General features: G+C 43.6%; 1 protein-coding gene across 1 annotated transcript; it reads left to right on the forward strand.

Annotated features, from left to right (window-relative positions):
• Positions 1-5,771: 5,771 nt before the first annotated feature.
• LOC135900237 (uncharacterized) lies at positions 5,772-12,896 on the forward strand. The gene is made up of 2 exons (XM_070537831.1): positions 5,772-5,900; positions 12,230-12,896. Exons 1-2 carry the CDS (start codon positions 5,778-5,780, stop codon positions 12,809-12,811), a joined length of 705 nt encoding a protein of 234 aa, XP_070393932.1. The 5' UTR covers positions 5,772-5,777; the 3' UTR covers positions 12,812-12,896.
• The last annotated feature ends 5,604 nt before the right edge of the window (positions 12,897-18,500 follow it).

Here is an 18,500-nt window from a genome sequence, read left to right on the forward strand (position 1 = left end):
ACACTGCGGCACCCGTGTCGACAAACGCATGAAGGGCGACACCTTCGGCAAAAACTTCAATGACATTCGTTGGGCATAAACGAGGGCTTGAGCAGTTCGAAGAGATCGCAGTTCTCGCCACAAGAACTGCGCCTTTTAGTTTTCCTCCACAGCTGGAGGGCGGTGGACGATGGGGAAGAGGGAACGTCGACGGGGAGATGGAGACCGACGAGTGTTGAAGCTTCGGGGAACAAGAGATGAAGGAGTGAAGTGCGGAGCTGGTGGCGAATAGCGGGACTGGGAGTCAGGAGCATTCCCGTGACATATCGCAGTATCGGGAGGATACCAACTCCGCCGGCGGCAGAACCGTGCCACGTGGCCAGCAAAGCCACACGCGAAGCAGATCGGCCGGTTGTCTTCGGTACGCCACGGATTATCAACAGGGGGCCTAAGTAGCGGTGCACAGTTCTGGGCTGGGCGTATGGGCTGCGGAGGCGCGCAGAAGCCCCTTCTGGGCAAGTAGTTCGCAGCTGGAGAAGACGAGGCGTAGAAGCCGCTTGTGGGGGTGCAATGCGCAACTTCAGGCGGTGGTCTTGGCCTGGTGACGACGGGAGCGTACGTGAGCCGAATCGGCGCTGAAGGTAGCTGATTAGCGAGAGGTAGTGCGTCGCTGATTTGTTCATGTATGACGCGTCGGAGTTCCGGGGACAAAGAGGACTCAGATGACTGGGTAGCAGGCAGCAGTGACAGTTGGCGCGCGACTTCTTCGCGAACAAATTGCTTGATTTGGTCGAGCAACGAAGAGTGGGCGGGAGCAGCACTGGACGTGTCGGTTAAAGCCGAAATCCTGTTGTCGGGCGCCGCAGCTCGGCGCGTAGTAAGCCGTTGTTTGCGGAGCTCATGGTAGCTCTGGCACAGTGTAATGACCTCGTCAATTGTTTCAGGATTTTTCGCCAAGAGCATTTGGAAGGCGTCATCCTCTATGCCCTTCTTGACATTCTTGGTCTTTTTAGAGTCGGGCATGGCGGGATTAATGCGCCGGCTAAGGTCAGCTACGTCCTCTATGTAGTTGGTGAGGTTTTCACCCTTTTGCTGCGCGCGACCACGCAAGCGTTGTTCTGCGCGAAGCTTGCGCACAGCAGTGCGACCGAATACTTCTTTGAAACAATGGGTAAATGCTTTCCAGGTGGAAAATTTGTATTCATGATTCCGGAACCAGAGATTAGCGACTCAGAGATTAGCGATGAAGTTAGTCAGTTTAGCTTTGTCATCCCATTTGTTATGCGCACTCACGCGATCTTATGACGAGAGCCAATTCTCCACGTCATGGTCGTCGTTGCCGCTGAAGACCGGAGGATCTCGTTGGCGTAGAGCACCGGATCAGACGACAGGCTATGCCAGGGGAGTATCGGGCTGCGCGGCGTCCTGAGGCATGACAGAAACGGTAGGGAGCGTCCGGCTGCGGAGTTCCAGGTTTGTGAAGGGCCCAGCACGTCCACCAAATATGTCAAGAGGCGTTATAGTGCAATTGCTAAAACGCTCAGATAGCAGCGCACCGCAGTGAGAGAACAGAGAACTTCGGCAACACAGGCACAAGGCTTCGAACCACTCGTTGTCGTCGTCTTTCTCGAAGCAATGCCTGCTGCTCGTTCTTCTCCAGTACAGCTGCATTTTGTTTCATGCCGATATATTTCTGAAAGGCCTTGTGGAATGCTTATATTAATAAATTGAATTTTTATTTTGTTAGTATACCTTCTAGTCAAACCTAGTCTACTTAGTCAAACCTTCTTAACATGCCCCAACTAATTAAAACATGCTGATGGTTAAAAGGTTGTTCCCGCTAATCCTTTACTCGATTTCCATGAAGTGTAAGGTAACGGCACACCAGTTAAGTCGTGAAGCCGCAGTGGCTTATTGTATGCATGTGATTACTTCTTGTGGCGGAGCGACTATCAGCACTGCATTGAATTGTGGTGTGGCTGTTGAAGCACCATGTGCCAAAATATCCGCGTTTTTGGAAAGTTGAATCCACCAGTGATTCCAGTTTCGGCAAAGAGATGCCTATATCGATTGATTTCTTAGCGCTTACACTTTACTGCACAGAGCTCAGGTCCCTTCTTGCACTCAGCTTCAGCAGGTTGTTAATTATGGCTACTATGTTGTAGGCAACCACACACAGAACTTCAAAACCTAAACCAGGTGGGAAGCACAGAAGGTTCACCAAAAGAGGCGGACGAGTATGTGTTGCCTCAAGTGCCAGTTGACATTGCAGTGGAGGTAAAGACAGTGAGAAAAGGCGATGTTCCGGACCGATTGAGAAGGGGAATTGTCGACTGGATTTTCCACGATTTGTCATCACGTGGACTGTACCGAAATATGAGTATGGTGCAAAAATTTGGTTTTATGTATGACAGTATTTCATACCACAAACCTCATAATTCAGTTCTGTAACTTTCATTGCATTCATTTTGCTGGCAAGTACAGCATTGCGCAATTTACCTGTTCACAAAGCAGCCAAAGGGAAGCCGGTTGCATATGTGTTTATTAAACCTCACTAAGCACTTAGGGGGCTTTTACGGGGCAGAAACCTGGAGGATTACTTAAAGGGTTTTACTTAAATTGAGGACGACGTAACGGGCTACGGAGAGAACAATGATGGGTGTAACGTCAAGGGATAAGAAAAGAGCAGATTGGGTGAGGGAACAAACGCGAGTTAATGACATCTTACTTGATATCAAGAAAAAGAAATGGGCATGGGCAGGACATGTAATGAGGAGGGAAGATAACCGATGGTCATTAAGGGTTGCGGTTTGGATTCCAATGGAAGGGAAACCTAGCAGGGGGCGGCAGAAAGTTAGGTGGGCGGATGAGATTAAGAAGTTTGCAGGGACGACATGGCCACAATTAGTACATGACTGGGGTAGTTGTAGAAGTATGGGAGAGGCCTTTGCCCTGCAGTGGGCGTAACCAGGCTGATGATGATGAAGCACTTAGGTCTTAGTCATGCTGTACATCTACGTAAGCACATGTACAGGGAAAAGAACTTATGCATCTATTATCTCCACTGGGTTTATAGGTTGACCAGGTGCCTTTGAGTAAGTTATTGCGGAGTGTTCCCTTGTCCTGAAGATTTCCTTTTAGCATTGAGAGCATGGTATGGCCGCATTTATAAAAACTTTATTTATATATACCACATGTTTGGAAATGATCAAAAAAAAATTTAATCATCTATGGCAGAGAGAATAATTCCAACGCTCAATGTTGATTGCTTGAAGAGGCTGGCATTACTTGCAGAAGAGCTAGAAATGCATAATTGACTACTTAAATGTGAAGCTATATTTAATTTATCCATTCAGCACTTGTCTAACCTTGCTGTGTTTACTCCATTAAATCTTGCCAAAATATTATTCCTAGATACCCAAAAAGGATTTACACAGCTGCAGCAAAGTCCTGGTGGTTTCATACCCGCAGTTGAAGGACAGCTCGGACAAGCCTATGTGCGCAATTTTGCTGCTTTTAACTCAAAAGTTACATGAAAGCTGGCAATGAGTAGTGCCACAGAAGTCTGCGGATGTGCTGTGTATTTTTATGTCAATGTTGCTTTAATATGGGAGTGATTTAGCTCTCCAATACAAAACCTTAAAGAAACCATTAATTCGAATATTCCTTAAGGTTTTCTTTTGAAAATGGGCGAATTATCTAATATAGGCATGTATCATTCCAATCTCAGATGTGTAGAAAACTGGGCTAACTGGTATGGGTTGATTTCAGGGCCTAATGACTCTAAAGAAATAACCACAAGGCAAAAGAGTAAGCTGTGAACAGATGTATCATTATACACAGCGGTTAGTTCACTGTTGCCGTTTCCATCTTGTTCCTTTTTTTTGCATGGTGCCGTTAACAAATAATCATATCCTTGCATGAACCTTTTATAAAACACTAAATAGGCATGATTGAAATATGACAAATGCTGCTTTTGCCTCGAGTTTATATTTTATTACCTATAATGGAACCTGAAGCAGTGCTATGACATCTTTATACAAGGTGTTTTATACAGGGTGTGAAAAAAATAACTTATAAATAGAAAGTTGGAGGCTGTTTAATCGGACGTTTTGCAAACGCTCTACAATTTTCTAATTTCATTTTTTTGCCTAAGTTCGTTGCTTCAGACGTTGGTTAATTTATCTCGACTAATTATGCAATTAAGCAGAATACAAAAAATAGTGACTTACGCCGTAATATAGTCAGGAAAATGCATTTGGTCATGTCGTCTTTGAGTGCATTGCCATATTTTTAAACTGTGGCTAAAGTTAGGTAGACACACTGTATGTGTTGTCTACATCCTTTGCTGGATGCAGTAGAAGGTAAATGCGTCATGCTTTTATGACAGCCATCATTTTGTAGACATTTTGGGAAAGATGGCATAAATATCCTAAAAATCCACTGTCCCATTTTTTTTATTTATCAAAAACTGGAAGAACTGACCATTGTTGAATCAGGACGTCTAAAGTACTTTGTTCAGCTCCTCATACTTACGTGAGCATTTACCGTCTTTTGTTGCAGTTTTCATGGCTGCTATCTTTCAAAAACAAATTTAAGAATGTTCGGAAACGGATGCCACGTGGGTGTCCTGAAGTTGATGTTCAAAAGGCGAAAGTAAGAAAGTAAGAGTGCGGAAGCTGGGTGACGGCGGTGATCAACAAAACAAAGTACCATTCCACCGTGAGGTAATACATATGCATTTTGAGGCACTGGGTTAGCATGCACTTGTCCACAAGCAGCCCTTAACTGCTGGAAAAAAATTCAAAAAAATGCTTAGGGTGCAATTAACGTGCAAAGGCCTTTTTACATTTAATTGCTCAGTTCTATAAATGTTTTTTACGTACTTTTTGGAAGTAAAGCTCACGCTCCTACTTCACTGTGATTTAGCAGTTTAGCCAGATTATAGAATTCAGTTGCTTATTTTTACACATCTTGGCAAATGTTTAGAAAAGTTCTCATTTGGTAAGGGCTTCTGAAATTCAAATCAGAAAACTTATATGTGTCACAATTAATATTACATGCAATCTGGCCTTCTCATTTGTTTCTGACAGTTTTATTTGTCAGCACTCAAGCACTTGTGGATTGACCTTTTAGTGTCACATCACACGTCTTCAGCTCCTAAATCTGCGTTGATTTCTAGCTTGTGTTGCACAAAGCTTGTAGCATAACCTTTCATTATTACCTTAACAATGGATCACTGTGTTCTCTAGGGCATGAGTCTGGCGCGTGCGTACACTCATCTGCCCTACACAAGATCAAAGGAAAATGTAGGTAGCTGCACTTTAGTTAATGAAATGGTACATCATTAATGATTATGGTAGAGGAAAAAGTATTTCGAAAGCTGGAACAATTGGTAAATGCTTGAATCTGTGCCTGCACCTGACATACATTTGTTGCAGTGCTGCTAACAGCTTAAAGAAAATGACAAAAATAAAAGTTATAAACAGTACGTAAGTGCCAACTGGGAATATGTTTTATTTTCTTCTATTTTCAGACTGCTGTTTCCGCTTCTTTTGAGATGGATTCAGTGTTTGTGACCGAGACCATCAATTTCATGAACAAAGAGTTGCCAAGTCCAAACCCAAGCATGGAAAAGGTCAAAGATGCCATGGATCGAACAACACAGGCTTGGAGAAATAGCCTAGAAGTGGATTCAATCAATATGCTAGACTTCCTGAAGTTGTATCCAGCACTGACGGTTTGCGACAGAGACCATCAATTTCATGAACAAAGAGTTGCCAAGTCCAAACCCAAGCATGGAAAAGGTCAAAGATGCCATGGATCGAAAAACAGCGGCTAGGAGAAAGAGGCTAGAAGTGGATTCGATGAATAGGCAAGACTTCCTGATGTTGTATCCAGCACTGACGGTTGAAAAAGAAGTGAGTGTACCATTTGTCGAGTAGCATTAATGCAATTTTGTGTAGCAATGACATTGAAGTAGCCTGTGTTTATTTAATTTGGGTAGCGTATGTAATGCCATATAATAATGACTATGTAGTGCTGCCTGTGACGCATATTCTTCAGCAATCTTAAACTTTTGTCCAAGTTTGCATGAAAAGTAACAAATTGTTACATGCCTGGAAAGTCTGGTTCTGGCCTTTCACCGCCGATCCAAAGCGCCTCCGTAAAAGGCCCATGCTCTCGCGCAACCGAGTCGGGGGGCGTGCTCGTGGCGGAAGGCAACTTTTATGCCTCTGAGACGCTCGTGTTGTCCACCTGCACTACCGGTGTGGATGTGCCGCTGAACGGCTATTTCTCTACTGAATCACGCAATGACATAAAAAAATTCCACATAAGCACCCTCACTGCAACGAACATACACCTTCAAGCGCATCATTCCTTTATTACAGCACATAAAGCTTTCTAGAAGCGTTCGGCTATTCGCTTACATTGACAACCAGTTCATGGATAGTACTTCATCAAACCCCGCTCTAGATTTTTGCAACTTGTGGCGTTGTTTCTCATTGTCTTGCAGGATTTTCCTCATTATTGCTACTATTACGTGAAAATCGGCAGCCGTTACCGTTTCCTGTGGCTAACTTTGTTTCTTTAATTTCAGTAAACATAATGTAGATTGAGCATCGGCAGATGGCACTCTACTTGAGGTTAAATGGAACAAGTACCGTCGGCTACATCGTGCAACGTGCGGAAGAGATCAGTGGTGATCCATTCCAGCAAAAGAATGTGCGCCGATAAAAGAGAAATGGAGTGTAGAGAGGCAAAGGGCTAAGTGGTAAAACGACATTGGAAAGTATGGGACGATGTGTGAATTAGGTTCATGCACGATAGGCATAAGAGGCCATCGGTGGAGGCTGCGTCCCTCTTACGATGGGTATAATATGAGAGTAGGGTGTGAAGGGGCTGCAGATGTTAATTCGGATATTTTACAGTCATCTGGGCAAGACAAGGTAACACGGGTGGATGAGCCGAAGTTCAGCAGAGCCAGATAAGCTTCCTTCTTGAAAATTTCGACAACCGCGTGTGGTAGACCCGATTGTGCGCCAAGACAATGCCAAGAATAAGCAATGCAACGTAATCACTGTCAACGACACCAGGTGAGGGCGTCAAGGGAACATTTGTTGTGGATTGTTGCAGCCATCGCGCGATTCGGTGCGAACTCGTGGAAACACAGGTGTTTAGGTAGTAGCAGCAGTTTTACGTACAAAGGGAGTTTCAATTGAAAGACGCTGGTTTCATAGTCGGTAACGGCCGAATTTGTGGAAAGAAAGTAAGTATCTCGGATCACTTTGTATCGGCACTACTCAAGCTCACACATTAACTACGCGTTAATATGTTACATGTAAATACATATAATACTCGCCTCAGCTAACTTCAAATTTTGCAAAACCAAGCGATCAGAATAGTCACCTCTAGTCCCCATAATACTAGCGCTCTCCTCGTTGCTACACTCTAATAACATTCTGCCTGTCAAAGAAACTGTGTTGTATAATCAGAGTATATTCATGTTCAGGTTATTGAATAATGAAGTTCCTGCATGTATAATTCCTAAAACATGCTTAATAAACGCTAATGTCACTAGATTTGCTTTACAGAATAATCTCATTTTACCTCTGGTGCGCACCAACTATGGCAAACAATCAGTTCATTTTGCAGCTTTCTCATTTTGGAATTCCATACTACTTTGCGTCAACACTTCGCGTTCACAGAAAATATTTAACATTAACTTTTCATTCTTTTCTTTTTTTTCTCTTCACCCTTATTACTTCAAATATTCCGCTTTTCTGATACCTTTCTTTTTTATTAATGGTCACGTGCATTTCGAAGTTTTTTGTTGTTGTTTCTATTGTTGCATTTATGGTCATGTATATTTGAAATTCTTTTTTTTTATTGCGTGTTTGGGTAAAATGTTTGGTCCGTTACTGTTAAATTGGTTTAGTTCATTTAGTTTTGCTGCATTTGCTCCTTGCAATTGTATAATTTCCTTCGTTAGATTTATTGTAACTCCTAATCCTGCTTTGCTTTCTCCAGTACTTACTTTCTTCCATGTTTGCTTATATATGATTTTAGTGTAGTTCTATTGGTTGCTTTAGAAAACGCATATTTATAAATAACAGAAGGTCCAAATACAGTCATTGACTATGGGACCTCCTTCTGTATATTATTTTTTATAACCTGTAATCTATAATGAATAAAATCAATTTCAAGAAATAGAGCAGTTGTCCTGTAGCCAGAGATGGCGACGCGGGCAGTGCGCGTTCCAAAAACGGTAGGCGTGCTCCCGTCGGTGACTCGTACGGCAGGTTACACTGCAAGGCCCGTATGCACAAAATTATGTCCTTACGCTAAAACTGTTCATAAACGCAGGTGCATGGCTATCCTGATGCTGGACATGTTATTAGAGAAAGCGTGCCGCCAACGGCAAACACCACTTACGAAAAAAAGGCGTGATTTCGGCCCGAGACATCTAGTTAAACTTTTCCGTGGATAATTTTTCGCATCCAGTTTAACATTTATTTTCTCGGTGATATCTGGATATCTGACTTTGTCGAAACTGAAGCGTGCTGTACGACTGCACACAATGTTCTATAACAGGGTGGTCAGCATTGAACACGGCGAATACCAACGTTTTCGAGGAAAGCTTAAAGCAAAGAAACAACACCATACAGCGATGGACCCTGCACTCTTTGGTGTGCAAGTGCGCAGGTTGCATTTCCCCTGCTCGCTTTTTGTTTTTATCGCAGCGACGCCTAAATGTATCACATTCGAAAAGAGGAAATATTTCTTTAGGCGGCAGGCGACTTCGATCTGACCCACGCTTCTTGCATCGAAGAGCATTTTGGCTTGCAACTGCGACGCAAACACTCTCTGGCAAATTGCTTGAGTTTTCGATGTAATAATGATGTGCCCTAAACGACGTCGCCTAATGGTGTCGAAAATGATGACAACCATATTGGGCCATACGTGGCAGTATTATTTTGCATCGTTGCCACCGTTACTCGCCACTGTTGTGCTTTAGAGCGTTGAATAGCTATTAGCAAACGTTGTTACCCCACAATATTGTTCAAAGAACTCCACACAGCCAAAATCTTCACACCCTGGAACAGCTGTTTCTTTATGCCGTTCACGCATATGCCGGTGCACGTATGACCTAGACGCTGTGGTGCGTTACAGAGCAGAAGCACCTGCCAGTGAAATTAAGCGTGAGCCACTGTGAGACACGACACTGCAGTTTTGCAAGACGGAAAGGCGAAGCGAACACTGCACAACAACAAAGAGCTCTGCAACAGTGTGTCGCAATAGGTAAGCAGGTGTCGCTGTCTAGAGTATAAAAGCCCACTTCGCGCAGCCAGACGCAAACATAAGACATTCGCCTGCCCTTCTGCGTAACTTTGCGGATAGCAGCTCTGTGGAATACTTGTGCGAGCCTTGCAACAGTCGAAATGTTCCTAAAGGTGAGGCTGGTTATGATAGCGTCATCTGAGCAATGCAAGAATCAGTTGCCCACATATGGGCTGTTTCATTTGACTTCAGCCACACTCTAAATGTATGCAAATGCTACGTACCTGGACGTAACCAATGTAATGTTTGCTGTCGCTTGGCGATGCTCAGGTTGTTTTTTGCAGTCCGCCTAATTGGATAATTAGACTTAATTAAGTAAGCAGCTTCTGAATTATTAAGGGCACATCAAGAGTGCCAATGAGAAAATTATAGAGCGACATGAAATATTTCCGATGAAGCTTTCTGTTGCTCAATACGTGCTATATAAAAATGTTTTTCCGAGTGCGACAGATGCTGCGAATACGCGCAATACTGCCGCGCGACTGGCCGCTCGAGGCACTTTGCGTGTATTCGCGGGCTGTCTTCCCGCTGGGAAAAATATTATGCAGCACGTATTGAGCAACAGAAAGAAGTATGGGAAGTTTCTCTTGTTGCTCTACAACGTAGTCATTGACACGTTGGTTGTAATTGAGAAGTTGATTAACCAATTATAACTAATTATCTAGCTAAGCGGAATGGAAAAAATAACCTTACTGTTGCCAAAGGACGGCAATCAAGACTGCATTGTTTCTGTCTAGCTACGTAGCATTTCCATATTTCTAAGGTTTGGCCTAAGTGAAACACCGTGTATACTCGTTGTGACGTTTAAATCAATGTTTGGGCGTAAAGTGAACCAATGTAGTGCAAGGCTACTTGTCTACTAACTTAGTTTGTGTTGGAAATATATTGTGGAGGTCTCTGTAATAATCGTAGGACTAGCGTGAGCAGCATGTCCGAGCTGTATGCAGATGCATTCGAAACGGGACCCAGATAATCCACTGTATTTTCCCGTAATCCCAGGCGCAAGTGCTGCTCGTCTGCGTCGTATTTCAAGCCTACGCCCTTGACCATCACCAACCGAACCAGGCTGGATACACCGGGTTAGGCTTCGCGGGCTATGCTGCGGCACCGGCACCCTACGGCAGATACGACGCCTTTGCCTCTGTAAGTGTCAAGTGCGTCTTTAATATCACCAGTCTTCGTCGGACTTCAAAAGAGCGAAAATCACGCGTGTCACACGCTTCCGGAGTGAGGGCTCATTATTCATCGACACTCCCTTGAACCTTCAGCAATGTGCCTCTAGACGTTGAAACTTTGATGCCAACACGAGCCCCGTGGGTCACGCGTGGTCCAACAAGTTTAGGAAGCTTCGAGTTCATGCTGCAATTTTGTGTCCCACGTCAAGCTTCAGCTCAAGCTGAATATAAGCTTGAATGCTCACCGGAAACATGTTAAAGTAAAGCTGCGCAGCCTCTGTGAAAGAGGCATGTGAATGCGGCACAGGCTTACTCTAACATGCGAGTACATGCGCTCCCAGGGTTGATCGTCATCATGGCACGGCCACATCGTACTCAAGCGAGCACTTACCTTGGTGCATACAGAGAAACGTGTGGTAAATAAATGATCTGGCGGTTCTTTAAAGTTGCGAGTTTGAAAACCTGCCATAGTCAGAAAAGTTATAGGACTTTACGTGCCAAAAGCACTCTCTAATTATAGGGCACACCGTAGCGGAGGACTTCGGAAATTTCGACAACCTAGGGTTCTTTAACGTGCAGTTAGACAATAGTACATAGGTGTTCACGCATTGCACCCCCATTGGAATGCGGCCGCCGTGGCCACGATTCGATTCCGCGACCTCGTACTCGGCAGCCCAACACCATAGCCATTTAGCAAGGACGGCGGGTAAACTGCCATAGCGTTTAATGTCCTTAAACAAATGAAACTTTCTAGTCAGGTGTAGATGACAAAGAAAAATTTTAGGAGTTCCTTTTAAAGGCGCAGCTTTGTTCCCTTACCCTGTGTAAAGGAAGCTTGAAGCATTACGACTAGACTGATTTCTTGTATCGTTTGAGGAGGCTTGGCGTTCAATGTGCGCTTATATACGGTCGCTGTTAATATACATGCTGCAAAATAAGACTGGAGGCCTAATTTGCTGAAATAATCTGGAAATAAAGTAAGGAAACCAAACGGCTCGCGTGGAACGTCGAATTACGTGTGACACGTATGACGTCGCGCACAACTACCTGCTCAGGAACTTCCTAAACTGCTAAGACATATCTATTAACGTTTGGCCAGCGTAGATCTGCGCTAGTAGCGATGTTAGGTATTTCGGAGGTTTTTTACACGTTTATTGTAGGGCGACAATTACTCAAAGAAACAACCTGTTATTTTTTTTTCGAGGCTGCTCTTGCAGATGGCGTCGGCACGTCTCATCAGCGCACGAGAACAATCATATCAGCTCCTGGCCATCGCTAGTTCTTCACTGGCAGTGCACGTGTCTCTACTCGTGCCCAAGAGAACGAGAGTATTAGCAGCATAGCCACAAAAAACTGATGTCTCTAAAGCGTAGGTCTGTTGGTTGTACATTTATTTCGTTTTGTGATGACAGCATAAACAGAGCCGTAAATTGTGTAAATATCTCGGTCTCTGCATTAAGACATTAAGTGAATAGTAACTGAACTTGGTAATATCAATCCTCTTTTGTGCTTTAGTTTTTTTTAGCGTCAGCATAGTCTACTCGCGAGTCTGTTTTTGCATAGCGACACTCAGCCGAGACTGCAGAATTGTATTGGATGTTAACTGAGACTCAGTCATGGCCATTGGCGACACTGTCAAGGCTTCTTTTCACATACAAGCTTTCTAGTTATTATTGTACGCTATAAAACTTTGAGCAACATCGAAAATTTCTATTTGTCGCTATATCTTGCAGCCACCTCAGCCGTACAGCTTCGGCTACGACAATGTGGACGAGTATGGCAACCGGCAGTTCCGCAGCGAGCAAGGCGATTTCAACAACGCTAAGACCGGCTCCTACGGTTATCGAGACGCGAACGGTCTCTACCGCCGGGTCAACTACGTGGCTGATGCGAACGGCTTCCGTGCCACCGTGGACACCAACGAGCCGGGCACCGCCCCTGGTGCCAGCGCCGACGCGGTGCTCAATGCCGCGCCAGTCGTCCCACCGGTTCCTTCAGGAGCTGCACAGATTGGTGCACCCACAGCCTTTGCTGCTAGGGCGGCACCGGCTTACAACGCTGGCGGATACAGTGGTTACGGCAGATACGGATACAACCCCACCGCAGGCGATGCTGCAGCCCATAGCAACGCCGCGTACGGACGTCAGGGATACGCTGCCAGCGGGCCAGCACTTGGAGGATACGCTTACGGCGGCAGTGTTCCTTACGGCTACGTGGATGCTGGCTATGCAGCGAGTTACGCGCCGGGTGGCTACGGCGCTCCAATTGGATACGGAAGTTGGCCTTCTGCTCATCATGGACACCGCCGTCGTTAATGAAATCTGTTGCAGTGTGTATTGAAAGTGTGCCTGAGCAGTATGTAGCCTCGTTCAATGTGTATACTCACAGAAGCCCAGTTGTGGAAAAGAATAAACACATCAAATTTCGTGTGATACGCGAAAGAATATCATTTTTTATATTTAGATTCAAGTTTATCTTTACCGTAAATGTAAAATATGAGCGTGAAAGATATTCAGGACGAGGTCCGAAGCAAGAACTGCGAAAAGGCTTCCTCAGAAGTGAACAAAACAATTTCAGTAAGCACAAGAATGAATAGACAAAAATATAATGAGTAATTTAAAATAACATAAAAGAACAACAGTAGACAATGCACCAGTGATTAATAGACTAATTAAATTCACAAAAGCAAATAAGTTTTCAAAGGTCATCTAAAACGGCTCAACGATAACGTTTTCTTTAAATCATGTTTTATACTGTTCTAAAGGAAAATTCCACTCAACCAAGCAGTTTGTTTACCACAATTTGTAGGTACTTTTGGTAGAAAAAGTTATCTCACAATGCAAAGCTAGCTGGATTTTTATTAGTGAATCGGTGAATAGGAAAGGCACCAATGGAAACTTGACGATCGATGACTTGATACAACAGGACCATCAGACTGGCTTTATATGTAGAAGCAACAGCAAGCACATCCAATTTTAGAAACAGGGGCTTGGATGGTGAAAGACTGGATGTGAATATCATAATTTTCAGTGCCCGTTTTTGGATACTCGCAAGCGAGACATGCGAGTATAACGAGTATTTCCTCAAGGACTAATACAATACTTAATGTGTGTGTGGATGAAGGCGTCGTAAGGTGAGAAAAATGTATTGATGCTAAAAGCTGAACGAGCTTAATTGAAGATCTTATGTCGAAGTCAATTTTTTCAACTACTGCGTCAAATTTTAGATTAAAATATGGAATGACTCCTAGGAACTTCGCAAAACCTATTTGCTTAATTTCAACGTTGCTTATGTTTAAATTAGTCGTATGTGCCGTATGTGTAAATTAGCAGCCGTAGATCATTGAGGAGAATGGAAAGCTAAACAGTGAGCCTTAGCAGGGTTTATGCTTATGCAATTTTTATGGCACCACTCTTCCAGTCGGCGTACAGTGTAGTTTAACTTATCTAGAAGTTGAATGGATTTTATGGCAGATGTTACAATTGTACTATCGGCGCAAAGAAACCATTTCCAATTATATGAATAACTGGGTAGATCATTCATAAATGACAATATTATTTACAAGCCACATGGATGTTATTTGCAGATATGTCATTTCAGAAACACCTGGACAGCGTTAAAATATTCGACGCTGTCATGCGGCATAAAATTGTTGCACACTTCTTGCAGCGTTATTGCATTCCGGCACCTTTGGAACGCGGCCGCCGTGACCTGGATCGAGCCAACGACCTCCTGTTGAGGATCACCACGCTGTGGCAACTGAGCTAACACAGCGGTTAGTGCCAGATCTAGTAACAATCTTAGAACATGCGCCTTATAACTCTTAGTAAGTGGAGGAACTGACAATCCAAGTAATAATCGGTGCGATATAGTCAATATCGGGCTCACACAAAAGCTGAAGCCCAGAAAGAAAGTGATCAAAATTACATACATCGGTTCCGCTTGTTGCTCAACAATGATAAAACGCTAGGCCTCTACAGACTGGCCATAATGTTTCTACAGCAACCATCACGTGCTGAACTATTCGTATAGGAGATAAGAATCAATATACTAATACTGGCTCACCTGAATTCAGACCAATGAGAAACACAACAAATTATGCAATATAGGGGAAAACTTAAGGCAATTTAAATACATAATTTGATAATAACTTTCGCGCATAGGTGGCGATGCAGAAACGATGGCAGTGCTCCAGCCATATGCTCCAATCATCAACGCGGAGTTTCCAACCAGCCCCATTATTTTGAGATATCCGTCGTCAAAAACAGCAAAGACTTCAGTACCGCCCATTTCTGTCGTGCGCTGCTATAAGGAAGAGCTTGTGCTTCACTGCCACGTTGTAGCGACGGTGAAAAACACCGTGACAAGACTGTGAGTCGGCAAACTAACTGCTTATAATGCGCATCTTTACCTAGAAAAAGCAAGCGGCACCGAAAGAAGAACGGCAGCAGCGTGCACACTCGGTGGTTGTCGCAATTTATGCATTTGAGGCAGACGACACCAGAAAGCTGGCACAGATGGCGACCCGATTCAACATTGCCTCGATATTATCAAGCGACCCGGAAGGCGTACATGTCAACATGCAAATATTAATTTTCTGGCGGAGTACTGTAATGTAATTGCTGCGGAATGATAGCAAGCACTACGTCACATTGTCTACACTATTTTTGTCCAGAATTTCGTGCGCGCACAAGAAAAATCCACCAACATCGAATAACAGTAAAAAAAAGTGCATTCGTGTTCGTTAATCCTCCTTCTTACCTAAATATTTTCTTGTGTCTCCGTGGACTTTCTCTCCCGCAACAAAAAAAGTGGTTATTAGCCATATACGGCTCTAAACCGCTTAACAACGACTGACTTCTCGCCTTGCTGAAACATTTTTTCACACATTTTTTCACAAAACATTTTTCACACCTTTGACCACGGCACGCTCACCACGAAGAGAGATCGAGCCCGATTGCAAGATCAGACCTTTGAAACATCCCTAGCTGTATCAAAAGGTAGGCATGTACACTGTAAAAAAAATTTCTTCAGTTTACGGTCAAAGCTGCAGGTAAAACGTTGCCGGACACTTTTCCGTTAAATGAAAAACGGTGTTTCCGTAAAACGGACAGGCCGTAAAAATTATTTCCGTTAAATGGAAAATGGTGTTTCCGTAAAACGGACAGGCCGTAAAAATGTTTCCGTTAAATGGAAAACGGTGTTTCCGTAGAACGGGCAGGCCGTAAAAATTATTTCCGTTAAATGGAAAACGGTGAGCTCCGTAGTTGTGATCACAGAATTGACCGTATTTTGCAAATAAGAAAAACGGTGAGTTCCGTAAAACGGAAATGCTGTAAATTGAGCCACGTACTTGTGATTATAGTACATGACCGTACTTTGGTAATGAAGAAACGGGGACTTGAATGCTTGTGTTCTCGAGCCAAATTGTTTCGTTCATTGGAATAAGTTATTTTCGGCAATGAACCACCCAAGTCGTACATTACAACGTGGATAACTTGCAACATCATTTAAGATATAGCTGGAAATGGGGCAGAAATCATAGCACACAGGAAATACACCACACAGAATGTGCTGTGTTTGCATGTTTCCTCCTAGTGTCATTGTTTTCTACACCGCTTATTCTTCGTGTCAGTGTTGTCATGTTGCACTTGGGTTCTACACCCAACATGTACACAGCATACATACAGATTTGTGTTCGAGAAACAACAAGCCACTTGAATCTGAAAAAACCTGTGTTTATTCTGCTTTAGTGAAAAAAGCAGGGTGAGACCGGGCTAGTTGGTATTCTATGCTGAAGTGACCAGCGCAAGAGTGAACGCGGGACACTAAAAAGGTGTCAAGAACAGGTGCGAACTTCCAATTGGTGTTTATTACGAAAAGGCATGTATATATACTCTTGTGCACTTGATCATAATCAGTTACAAGAGCGCACTAAGGCCGCCCCACATCCTAAGGCGGCCTCCCACATACAGACCCCAGGTATGCAAATTCTTTAATGTCAACGCTAGGGATAATTTGCTAATGCAGTTGCCTTATGCGTTATCTGCCCCCTCAATGATGGGCCTAGTGCTTTCTTGTGCGTTGCTTGCTATTATTTCTGTTTTTTCAGAGTGCATGACATTTGCATTGGGAGTTGTGGATTCCAAGGAAATCCTCTCTCCCTTATGTACTTTTGTGTTATGTTCCTGTAGTCTCATATTTAGGCACCTTCCCGTTTGTCCCACGTAACGCTGCCCACAGAAAAGAGGTGTGCTATTCACTGCTCCCCCTGAGCATTTCGACGAAACCTTTTCTGTGAGCAATGTTGCGTGAAATTGAATGTCTGCTGACAGGGCTGGTTTTGGCACATAACTGAGATAACTTGTTGGGTGCGGGAAAAACGACCGAAACTCCCGCCCTTTCCCCTATTTTCTTTAGTTTATGCAAGATAACGTGAATGTATGGATGACTGCTAGATTCCTGCGAACAGTATCACATAGGTGTAACTAAAGAAAATAGGCCAAAGGACTGCAGTCTTGGTCATTTCTTCCGCGCCCCGCAAGCTATCTAAGTTATGTGCCAAAACCAGCCCTGTCAGCAGACAATCAAAATCATGCAACATTGTGTAGAGAAAGGGTTTCATCAAATGCTCAAGAGGAATAGTGTATAGCATACCTCTTTCCTGCGGGCAGCGTTACATGGGACAAATGGGAAGTTCCCTAAACTTGAGACTACAGGAACATAATCTGAAAGTACAAAAAGGGAAAGAAGGTTTCCTTGGAATCCATTGCTCCCAATGCAAATGTCATCGACTGTTTGAAAAAACAGAAATAATAGCAAGCAGTGTGAAAGAAAACACTAGACTCATCATTGAGGCAGCGGCTATTTCAGAATGCAACTGCGTTAGCAAGCCATCCCTATAGCACTGACTGTTAAAGAATTTGAATATCTGGGGTCTGTATGCAGGAAGCCGCCTGAGGCCTTGGTGCGCTCGTTTATTTGTGATGGCCATGTTGACCTGCACGATTGTAACAGATTATGATCAAGTGTGCAAGAGTACATATACATACCTTTTTGTAATGACCAGTTGGAAGTTTACGTCTGTCCTTGTCGCCTTTTTAGTGTCCCGTGTCCACTCTTGCGCAAGTCCTCTCCGCATAGACACTAGAAATTGGCTGACTAGAGGAAGGATTGGTTGAGACTTGGAATGACTGGCTCCTTGCAGAGGCTTTCGGCTTTGCCTGAAAAGAAAGAAACACTAATCAATTAAGGCTGTTCAATTATTTACTATCATCATCACTATTGTTTTTCAGATAAACAATGATTTCGTATTCACAACTGTCACTACAAGTGCTCTTGTCAAAAGAAATGGTTCAGACTCAGCCATGTTGGTATATATTCATTCGTAGCCTTTATAGCATAAAAAGCTTCAGATAGAAAGGACCCAAGTCAATTGATGGTTTGCTTGGATGTCACGTGCACATCATGACATTCGGAGTTTACATCTCCCATGTTTAGGTAGAGCTGCCATGGCCACATACTGCAGACCATAGCTTTCAACTTTCACTGCTCCATTGCTCCATTAAACAACCTTGCAGATTTTACTGTTTCCCAAAACAATGAAGTACTCTTGAAACAAGCGCAAACCATGCATGTTGTTTACTTCCGACCCAGAACAAGCAAGCCAAAGATATTGTCCAGCTGACAGGCTGGTAGAATAGCAACAATAGCAACAACACAAAAAAACCATGCTTGCACCACAACTGTGTCACAACAGCTGTCAGCCCCTTTCGGATATGGTTTGTGTCACGGAAGAAGTATCAATGTGTAATACTCTTTTTACTCAAGCAGTGAAAATTGAAAGTTACGGTCGTGAATGCATCAACATATCCTTCCCATCTTCATAAAAAGTTATAATATTGCACTGTGTTCACCGAAAAATTTGCCTTTTTTGTAAAGAAGCCTGCAATTATGCCTGGACCCCATACATGGCTCTGGCAAGCAGTACTGTTTATTCTGTCC

The sequence above is a fragment of the Dermacentor albipictus genome, chromosome 1 (genome assembly GCF_038994185.2).
Source record: "Dermacentor albipictus isolate Rhodes 1998 colony chromosome 1, USDA_Dalb.pri_finalv2, whole genome shotgun sequence".
NCBI classification, from domain to species: Eukaryota; Metazoa; Arthropoda; class Arachnida; order Ixodida; family Ixodidae; genus Dermacentor; species Dermacentor albipictus.

Coding starts and splice junctions, on each gene's coding strand:
- LOC135900237 (XM_070537831.1), top strand. CDS start 5,778: ATGGAAAAGGTCAAAGATGCCATGGATCGAAAAACAGCGGCTAGGAGA. Junction 5,901..12,229: donor CACTGACGGTTGAAAAAGAA/GTGAGTGTACCA, acceptor TATATCTTGCAG/CCACCTCAGCCGTACAGCTT.